At 37.8% G+C, this 11,575-nt stretch overlaps 1 protein-coding gene across 1 annotated transcript; it reads left to right on the top strand.

Annotated features, from left to right (window-relative positions):
• Positions 1 to 11,190, top strand: TEX26 (testis expressed 26; the record flags this gene model as incomplete). The annotated part of the gene is made up of 7 exons (XM_083361577.1): positions 1 to 136; positions 2,455 to 2,539; positions 4,888 to 5,050; positions 7,785 to 7,941; positions 8,352 to 8,525; positions 9,253 to 9,414; positions 10,996 to 11,190. The coding sequence occupies 7 exons, from the start codon at positions 1 to 3 to the stop codon at positions 11,100 to 11,102; spliced, it is 984 nt and encodes a 327-aa protein (XP_083217703.1). The 3' UTR covers positions 11,103 to 11,190.
• Between the last annotated feature and the right edge of the window lie 385 nt (positions 11,191 to 11,575).

The raw sequence follows: 11,575 nt of genomic DNA on the forward strand, positions 1-11,575 counted from the left end.
ATGCAGTTCCCGGAACGCGATAAGAACGCTGTCCTTCCCCCGATTAATGGGGCCGCCCCAGCGCCTCCCGCGTCCCTTCCCGGCGCACCACCATGGAGACCCAGGTCTGCGCGAACAGCGCCGCCGCCGCCTGCTGGTGAGAATCCTTCTCGGGCCGCCTTGGAGGGAGGGAAGAAGCGGGGAGATCCGAGCGCCGCCATCGGGAGTGGGTCTGCGCCTTGGGGAGCTTGGAAAGTGCGCCTCTAAACTCTTGAGAATACGAGGAATGCTGGAGGCGAGGGTGATAATAACAATCATAATAATGCAGACAGCAGAATAGACAAGAAAGAACTGGAGAAGATAACAAAATACAAAGACCTATACATAGAAATAGAACGCCTGTGGCAAAGGCAGGTCAGGGTAGTACCAATAGTAATAGGTGCTTTGGGTACAATCCCAAGACAACTGGAGCACCACTTGAACACAATTGGCATTGACAAATTCGCCATCAGTCAATTGTAAAAGTTGGCCTTACTAGGAACTGCTTCCATCCTGCGAGGATATCGGTAATACCATCAATTCAAACATCCGCATCTACCTATCCCAGGTCCTTGGTAAGGACTCGATGGGTAGACAAAAATGCCAAACCAAGGCCTAGAACAATGTTTGACACCTCTCAGTGTGGTTATTCAATAGCCCAAAATTTCTGTTGCTAAGCGAGACAGTTGTTAAGTGAATTTTGTCCCCTTTTACAACCTTTCTTGCCACAGTTGTTAAATCACTGTGGTTGTTAAATTAGTAACACAGTTGTAAAGTGAATTTGGCTTTCCCATTGACTTTGCTTGTCAGAAGGTAGCAAAAGGTGATCTCATGACCTGGGATACTGCAACTCTCATAAATATAAGCCAGCCGCCAAGCATCCAAATTTTGATTGCACGACTGGGGATGCTGCAACAGTTGTAAATGTGAAAACAGTCATAAGTCACTTTTTTCAATGCCGTTGTAACTTTGAACAGTCACTAACCAAATGATCGTAAGTTGCGGACCATCTGTACTGTAACAGGCAAGAATTCATTGCCCAACTCTCCAGTGTAAGCTCTGTGAATTCAGATTGTGCACCTTTGCATAACGTTACAATGTGGTTTGTTGCGTTGAATGTAAATCGTCGGGGGACTTCACCCAGGCATTGGAAGTGTCCAAATCTTGTTGCTGGTTTAGAATACAATTATATTCTAACCAAGCATGGCTCTGCAAGCCATGGCATAGTGCAATATTTGAACCAAAATATATTTTCTTGCAGTAGAGCTGACATAGTCAGGTATGAGGCCTGCATTGTAACAAGAATCTCTTGGTCTGAGTAATACTTACAGTGAGGAAAAGGCGCAATATCTGCATTTGCCTTGTGTTTGCCTTTGGCCTGAAGTGCCAGGTGAGTGCAGGGAAACAGAATAAGCCAAACAGAGCAAAAAGAGCATATTCCGAATGGGGATCGTAAGAGTGTTCTGGAATTGGAGAGGTTACTGCTTCAAGGAAGTTTGGTCACTGCAATTCCATTGGAAGATCTCAAGTTAGAGAAGGAAAACGTGTAAGGTCTACCTGTTTTAGATTACTCTTACAAAAGCAACAATGATACGTGTGGCACTTTAAAGAGGAACGCATTTATTGTGGCATCCTGTGAGCCATTTTCATAGCTTTTTTCTATCCCCACTCCCCTCCATTTCTGGAACTGTGATGGGTACAGTTAGGAGATACAGTTAGGCATGAAAATCGGCTGGGTGACTTTGGGTCATTATCTCTCAGCCCACAATGTCAAGCTCCAGCAACAAGCCTGTCAGTCACTTTCTGATTTAACAATGGGTCAACATTCAATTGATCCCTCAAAAGTGGACCCTGCATTTGTGAAAAATGCTAGAAAGAAATATGAATGAATGAATGAATTGAATGAATGAATGAATGAGTTTCTGTCACTTTGATGAAGAGAAGAAAGCCTCTGTGATACCGTTACTTTAAAACAAGTTAGGTGAGAAGCCTGAATGTTGTGTAGTAAAGGTTCTATAATTGCCAGTTGGCAATGAAAAACAGAAAAAGAAATGCAGAAAAGAGATTTTCTTCAATTTGTTAAACCGTAAGTGTTTTCTTTTTTTCTTTAGAGGTGGTAGATAAGTTATTACTGTTATACGAAGCTGTTCAATTATTATTAATAGTATGATGAAAGTAAATAGTACCTTTGGGTGGGAGAAAAATGAACTGGATGAAAATTATAATGTGGAGACAGATACTGTTTCTTTGTCTATCAGAGACCTGATCCAGATTCCCCACCCAATTTGCCATTTACTTTGATAAGTAATTCCCATCGATGCCAAGACTTTTGGAAAGATCTGTTGCCTAACCATAATTTTGTTCATTCTTGGTTAGTAAGACAAGAAACTTTAGGGACTATTAAAATGATTAGCACTTAACAGATACTGTTTTTAGTAGGTAGACTAAAGTGGGATCCTTATGAATCGACAATGAAACATGATTTTGTCTTTAAATCTACAACAGACCCTGAAGCAGATTGGTAAGAATATACTAATTTAACTGATTTAAACTTTTTAATTATGTTTGGTTTATTGATTTCTTTTGAAACATTCTTATTTTCTTTTATTAACCTGTTTCTTAAAAGTTTATGTTATTTTTTTCTGGTGGCATATGAGACTAGTTTTAAGATTTTTCATGTTTTATGTGTGCTGGAGACTATTTAGATTGAGAACAATTCTGTTTCCTTTTATTTTATCTATATTTTTTGCACCAAACGAGTGTGTAATTACAATTTCCACCCATCTTAAGCTTTTAAAATAGGTTAAATTAATATTTTCAGAATCCAAATGATACATCCCTCATGTTGTTGTTTTTAAGTGGGTTTAAGCCACGTCTCTTCTGAAGAAAAATATACCACATAAGTTTCTAGTTTAGAACCGGCTCTGAGCAAGATTGCCATGCTCATTTCTTGCCAAAGATTATCCTCTCACATCTGCTGTTTGTCATAATAGATACAGTTTATTTCAACAAAAAGTCCACATAAAATGTAATTTCCCCCCCTGTAAATTCAGGGTATGTTATTTTCAAATTGGAAACATATTTTCAATCAGAACTATTTTTCTGGAATAGAATTAGCTAGTTTAAACATGTAAATTACAGTGTGGAGGTAATATAAAAAACTCATAATGCTCTTCTAGATCCTTATGACCCAGATGTGGATGGAAATAAAGTCCTTACTTCTTAGTGGAACATATTTTGTTTAGGGTTGACAATTTTTTAGCCAGGAATGTTGATTCTAAAACTCCTCTTGAGAGAGAAACATCCTCAGTTTATGAATTTTTCCATGATACACATTTCCAGAGTCTGGATCATCTTATTTTCATGTAATATGCCATTGAAAATAGCATCAGCTAGATTTTTTAACATTCAGCCCAAATAGCTTTTGATTACTGTGAATCAAAATATCTATAGTATTTTCATATCATTTATTGCAGATATATACAGGTATAAGAAAAATTGTAATATGTCATACAAACTTTCCAGTATATTCATAGGTTTACCAATTTCCCAAGTGGTCAAAAGTTCAAATTATGGGCTATCTAGATTTATTTCCCTTGGAAAGGAGAAATATTTATACATAGGAATAGACTATAAATAAATCAAGTAGGATAGCCAGTCCTAAATTTGTTTTCTAGAAGATATATATCTCATGAAAATATGCTTTTAGTCTTCAGCTAATTCTCTGCCCATTTGAAGATTCTGTTGCTATAATATATATCAGATGTTGTTGATATAAAGCCAGAAAGACAGACAGAAGGCTATTTTATTGCCAATGTTTTGGCCTCATTGATAAGGTATCCTTGTATCCTAATGGCTAGTCACACCTCAGAGGACACTGTTTCAATAAATTATCTACTATCAAGTAGAAACGCTAGAATAAATCTACTACTATGCTAGCCATTCTCTGCCTTTAAGAAATTCCCAAGACAAAATCCATTGTTGTAATAAGTTTTTCCTGTTAAAACTCTGTGCCAACGAAATTACATTTTTAAAAAATTTCAAGACTGGCTAGAAAATTAAAATCATAGCTGCATGTACATAGATAGATCACTAAACCAAGATTTTCTAATCTAGGGTTTGCTAAACAAGATGCTCAGCTAGATGGAAATAACCTGTATAGTGGCTTAGCATTATATACAGCCCAAGTATTACATAACCCTTGATTGCAGATCTTATGATCCATATGTGAATCTGCTATAGAAGAGAAAGAAAGACTGGTTCACCAGTCCTACCAATCATTTGTTTTACTAAACAATCTATCAAGAGACCTCTGTTCATTTAATCTAGCACTCTGTTCCACCCAATTCCACCCTTTGTATTGCAAAAATAGTTTCTTTTATCAGTCTTGAATATTTTTGTATTTAGTTTCATGGGTCTATGTCCATGTTCTAACAACTCCTCTTTTTTACAGCATATAATTTTATAGACTACAGTTTCCTAGCTTGCTTTTATCCCAGTTATTGTCATCCTTTCATAGTCTGCATTCAATAATTCCCACTGATTCTCAGTTGATGTCAGGGTAGTTGTCATGGTGTTGTATTTCCTGGATCATGGTCATCTGGTTTGCAAATATTTCATCCTTTAGCTGAGTTGCCCATGGCCATACTGAGTGGGAATTCCCAACACACCAGGAGAGTTAGGTTGGGGGATGTTAATGAAGACAATAACAAACTAGATAAACTTATGGTATCAAGTCAGTTTCTTATGAGCCTATTTATTTAATAAGAACTCATATGATGTTTAGATACACTTTATTGAAAAAAGATGTTGAGTAGAATTAGAGATAGGTGTAGGTTCAGGTCATTGACATTGTCTTGTTTCTTGCAGTGCCAGAGCAGGGACAGGACACGTCATTCCCTTTCAAGTAGATGAACCGACTGCAAAAAGTATCTACAGAGATGAATTCTGCTGGAAGCCATATTCCAAGGCAGAACCTATAACGAACGGGTTTGTGACAGTAAAGGACAGGAACAATCCTCAACCTGGAGAAGTAGGATTCAAGTTATTGTTGGTTCAAGTTATTGTTATTTCAAAAGCGTCTTACTTATGGTTCATATTTAAATTTTTGATGATTTTGGATATATGATAACTTGGTTTTGAAGAAGGGAAAGGCTTAGTTATAAGAAATATTTAATAGAGTTGTGAAAAGCATTTGAAATGTCTTTGACGTGTTAAAACAGCTGGATCTGCTTACAGATCCAACACTGGAAGTTTTTAAGAAGAGACTGGCCAGCCATTTGTCTGAAATGGTATAGGGTTTCCTGCCTGAGCAGGGGGTTGGACTAGATGACCTCCAAGGTCCCTTCCAACAACTACTTCTTCTTCTTCTTCTTCTTCTTCTTCTTCTTCTTCTTCTTCTTCTTCTTCTTCTTCTTATTATTATTATTATTATTATTATTATTATTATTATTATTATTATTCTTATTATTATTATTATTATTACAGGCCAGGCTTATATGCTTCAAGACTTCCTTTTTTTCTGCACTTAAATTTGCGCCTACAGACAACACTTCCACTGAACTGAAAAGTGCCAGTAGAGTGAATTGGCTATATACACATATCTATCTGCATCTAGAGATGTGAACAATATGCAAAACAACCATGTGAGCCTTGTAAAGGATGCAGATATATATTTTTTATTAAAGAGTTAAAAAAAAATTACAATACATATCCCCAAAACCCACCCACCCCAAACCACCCCCCTTCCTCCCCCCACTTCCCAGAGCTGAATACAGGGTCATAGATATAATAATCATATTCTAACTAAAATTATCCATTATAAAATTAACCAAATTCATAAGGATGCAGATATTTTAATAGTATGCTCCACTCTTGCTATTACACTTTGCATAGAATTTATTTCTATTGCTTTGCATTGCCTGAATTTAGTGTCCAATTTTATATGTATTTATTTATCACTGAGTTTTATGGAGTCTCATGATATTTCCACCAAGTGTGAAGCCTTCAGTTCTGATTAGAATTACACTCAGGGCAAAAAATTAAAACCTTTCTCCATTCAAACTTTACTGCTTTTTAACAAAAAATTATATGCACAGAGCCAGGTATGTGTGTAGCATCATTTATGGCAAGTCTGTTAACAACCGTGCGTTTAGAAATCACTGAAGTTTTGATGGTGCTGAACAAAGGGACTTATGACCAGTCCCTGAAGATATGGCTATTGCAAAAACCCCACAGTCATGTGATGGCAGTTTGGGTGCTTGGCAACTTGTTTGCACTTACAACTGGTTGCCAAGTACTCTGAGATCATGTGATCCCCGTTTACAACCTTCCTTGCCGGTTTCCCTAGAAAATCAATGGGAAAGCTGACAGGGATGGTCACTGGGTTAAGCCTCCCTCACCAGCCTTTCTTCACTTGCACACACCCCTGCCCTCTTTCCATAGCCTCCCTGTACTTGCATACACATATGCATGCACACCACACCCTCTTTCCATGGCCTCACTGCTATTCTATGCATGCATACATCCTGCATCCTCTTTCCTTGGTCTCCCTTATGCATGCACGAACCCTGTATCCTTTCCATGGACTTCTTATGATCTTATGCATGATACTGTCTCCTGGTCTCTCTGTGATCACATGCACCTCACACCCTCTTCCCCTGGCCTCCCTAGGATTGCAAACATGCTTGCACCCTGTACCCTTTTTCCATGGCCTCCCTGTGATTGCACACACCCTGCATGCTCTCTCCATGGCCTCTCAGAGATTGCATGCACACTGTGCCCTCTTTCCTTGGCGTCCCTTAAATTGTGTACACACACACACACACACACACACACACACACTCCTTTTCCCACGTCCTCCCTGCAATTGCATGCAGCTGAGCCCTCGTTCCCTGGCATTTTTGAGCTCTCATCACACCAAGCACCCTTTCTCTGACTCTTGTGTGGCCTGTGCTAGGCCTCCTCTCCCCACCGCACCCCCACAGCCCTTCCTGGGCAACTTCTCCACTTTCTACTTAATGACCCACATGTCTAGGGATATGACATCAACAGGACAGCCTGGATTGGCATTGCTGAGTGATGTAGTCACATTACATCACAGCTTATAGCCACATCAGTTAGCAATTCCAGTCCCAATAGCTGTTGTAAACTCAAGGTTTATCTATAATGCTAAATGTGTACCCAGACAATTGTTCACCAATTATTTTACTGGAGTACAAAATTGTATTTATCATTTCATAGTATACAGGTATACATGGTGTATGAAAATTTCCCCAAAGGAGACAGGGGCAGTTGTAGAGTTTAAGTAGGGCAGGAAAGAAGCTAGGAAAGCTTTTTAGAAACAAGATTCTCTGCCTAAAAAAAAGTCAGTGGCCCAAAATTGCTCTTCTAATACATATGTGCTCAGTTGTTGATGATGATGTTATCCATTCAGTCACGTCCGACTCTTGGCCAGGTCTCTCCACGGCTTCCAATCACACACTGCTTCTTTAAGTTGTTCTGTGCTCTTGCTGGTTTCAGCTTTGATGCTGTCCAGCCACCATGTTCTTTGTCAGCCTTTTTTTCCTTTTACTGATAAAAATTTAAAAGAAGCAGTTCAGAGTTATGGAAGATATAAATAATATTTATGATCACAGGCATCTTTTAGAAAGATGACAAAAAATTAAAATGCTGTAAAAAGACATAATTGAAAGCACATTTGGATGGATTCTTTAAAAAAATCAAAGTTTTTGTTCTTTATCATTTTCTTCTTTCCATTTTTTAAGCGTTTCCTCATATGGCAACTGCCTCGAGAAGAAGCAGCATTACCTACAGATAGCTTTTCACCATGGACAAAACCTTTTAGGAAACAAGATTTGGAGGAGGTACTAAAGAAGCAGTACAAAACAGTATACACAAGAGATTATTTAGGAATACAACCAGGTAAACATTGTGCTTCCTTCCTTCTCTTGAAACATGTACGAAGTACACATGAAAAGTTTTGACTAATAGCTGAAAATATCCCCAGAAAACTTTCTGATTAAAATATTAGTAGGAGATTATAAAAAGTAATTGCACACTGAACTCCTATCAGGGTGTAACCCTGGAGTACTTGAAAAGAAGAATTCTTGGACAAAGTCATGCATTAAACATTTATAATGTGAATTTGTGGTGAAATACATGTGGGGTATTTGGTAGGGTACCATCATTCAGTTTGAGCCTTGGTGAGATCAATAGGATTTGCTTTCAAGTGTTTCTAAGACTGCAGTTGAAATAATTTTCTGCCATTTGCTTTTCACTTAATACCCCTTCCCCATCCCTTTCACAATAATACTATTATTAAATCTTTTCAGGTGCTCCAAGGGATGATGTTGCTGTCCCTCCAGATTGGAAAACATTACTGCCAAAGCCGCCAGATACTGAAGTCAGGCGCCATTATCAGCCACAAGTCTGTGCACCTGAATTAATGGACTTTACTTGGAAATATGGATGTAACGCAAAACGTAAAATTCCGGTCAAAGGTGCTGGTAAGCAGTGTTTTTCTACAGCTGAACTATATAGTGTCATAAATGAACTATGCAGGTTTTTTCTTCCATTGTTAAGAGTTTTCTTTCCAGCTCCCAATGATCACAGATGCAGTGGACAGAATGGGCAGAGATCAGATTTTTAGGCTAATATTCAATATCTATAACCTAAGGTGTGAAATAGTTCTATGTTAAATTTCATGGACTCTACACGACCCATTTTGTCCCTTATTGTAATAAAAGGAAAGAAAGAGAGAAATGAGGTTTTAATCAGATTTGTCACCAAACTTCAGGAGACACAGAATAAGTGCTGGGCGGTGTTTGTGTGTGTGTGTGTGTGGGGGGGAAATAAGCATATGTGCTCCAGCTCTGAGCTAAAGAATGCTAGTCACCATCATGTTGCAAGTATTCCTACTCTCCTGGCAGAAGATCACCAGTCCATTACGTTGCTCCTCATTCTTCCAGGCATCTTCTCCTTGGATTACTCTAAGAGTATCGTTCTTAAGGGAACTAAAGTAGTACTCTACTCAGTTTTACAGTGGACAAATACAGTTTTAGATTCCCACAGATTCAAGGCCTATAATTATAAGAGAAGAGAGCATATGCGGGCAATAACATGCCACTTCTTATGAAGGAGGGGCATAAGATTTTGTGACATGGAGAAACAGAAAGACAATAGTTTTGTTGCTTTCTAGTTTGACGTGACTGTTAACTGCTTTGCCTGCAATAGTGCCTTCAATGACAATTGCTCAGATCTGGAATCACGAACATAGCAAACACCTGTCCACCTATCAGAAGGATTTTGGAAATGATTATCTTGATATCCTATCAGTTCTGAATTCTGTAGATCCAGAAGAAATTAAAGAATATGTGGAAAGAGCTCCTAAGCCAGGTAGGTGATACAAAAAAAAGAGAATTTTGTATAGGACTTGATAATGTTAAATATGATAAGACTTTGTGTTTGGAAGTTTTTAAGAAGAGACTGGACAACCATTTGTCTGAAATGGTATCGGGCAGGGGTGTCAAACTGCATCATGTGGAGGAGGCCGTGCCCACCCCAGCTCCAGCAATGTGAAAAAAGTCACTATACATTGCAAAATGTCACATGACACAGAGAGTTTGAAACCTGTAGTATAGGGTTTCCTGCCTGAAGAGGGGGTTGGACTAGAAGACCTCCAAGGTCCCTTCCAACTCTATTGTTATTATTGTTGTTGTTGATGTTGTTGTTTGTAATGTTTTCCCTCACATATGCACCCACCAACCCACACACACACACAAAAGACAACCTTATGCCCACCCATACGCCTATACAGTATATCCAGGAATAACTCATCTTAAAAAAAAGTCCCTTTTATTTACATAGTAAGTTTTTTAATTGTTCCATTTGCAAAGTTTCTCTCAAGCCCTGGATCTGTTGCTCACCTAAATAAACATAAAACATACAAGGTAGGAGACAACCATCTTTTAATATGGCAGACACCATGGCCCAACAAATGAATATTAAGAGTGTTAAAAGGTAATTGTTTATATTAAAAGCTGCACCATTTTCATATAAAGTGATGTGAGACATCAGAATTAAGAATTTGAAAGCATTGATTTTAAAATAATGTTTGAGTTTGGGTTTTGCGGATGTCACCTGGGTTGTTTGGGAATGGTTTACCTATCTTCAGGCATCTTCAGGATTATTAACTCCTAGTATACTTGAGCAACAATGTCTAATTATTCATATTAATTTAATTCTAAGATCTTAGCGATCTTTTCAGGAAAAACAATATTAGCATCTGGATTACTTGATACATGTAGCTCAGTGGAATCATCTGACCTTAGGGGAGATGTTGATTGCCAAGTGAACAGACAGGGAGAAGCAGTAATGGATCTGGCAAGAGACTGATGGCAGATCCTGTTTGGAAGTATGGATGTCTTCATGCCTGATAATTGGAAGCCCTTTGGTATATATGAAAAAAACTGAATTAATGTGAGAAGTATTACTTTGTTATAGCTCTCCACTGTACCTTAGTGAGACTCAAACTTTTAGATTATTACAGAAATTTGGATAGCTAGTGTGTGTTGGCTGAGGGCAGGGAATAATGGGCAATATAGTAAATGTGGGAATACAGTTTTATAATTTAAGCCCTTTCCTACTTTGATTTAAACTAAACTGTCCTATTGATATAATTGACTTTTAATAGAAATCTCACACTGTGACAAATACCATGATTAGAGGAATAATTTTCGTAAGTACCACAGCAAGAAAAAAAAGTGTTAATCCCTTCCTAATCATTAATTTTTGTCAACTCTTCCTCAGTAATTTGCATTTTTTAAAAAATGTATTAAATACAGAGATTTATTTTAATATGACATCTAGGCAAAGCTCTGACAACCAATCCATACTCCAAATGAGAAATAATTAATAGCATTTATTTTGTCTGGTTCTTCAGGTGTAAATGATAATCTTCTTTCCATTTTTCTCCAGAAAAAAAAATCCTTCAGAATTTCCTTGATAGAGTCAGTGGAGACAAAATATTACAAAGACCTTCCTCATCAAAGAAGTCAAAAGAAAATCCAATCAAATGCATCTGATACTTTTCAGAAGAAATTTCATCAATATTGAAGGGTGGCTGTTTCAAAGTTCAATATCCTTATGCTCTGTCTTAATAGTAAACATTTGCAGACTACTTTAACTTTTCTTATACTTGAGAGTTTATTTAGAAGCCTTAAAAGACTGCAGTGGCACTACTAGTTCTCTAGCACTGACAATATAATATAAATTGAAGCAGTTTTCAGTTATTATTATCTAAGACATGGTATGCTTGATATATTGCAGATCAAATCTGTTATTCCATTCTAGTTGCACTGGGGGTTGATTTTCATCCTGCGCTCTCTCTCTCTCTCTCTCTCTCTCTCTCTCTCTCTCTCTCTCTCTCTCTCACTCTCACTCTCACTCTCACTCTCTCTCTCTCTGTGTGCATATGTATGTGTGTGTATGTGTGTATATATATATATATGGATTCCAAAGAAACACGATTACCAACTTAATCCGAAGTGAGACACCC

This window comes from Vipera ursinii (assembly GCF_947247035.1).
Source record: "Vipera ursinii genome assembly, chromosome: 4".
NCBI classification, from domain to species: Eukaryota; Metazoa; Chordata; class Lepidosauria; order Squamata; family Viperidae; genus Vipera; species Vipera ursinii.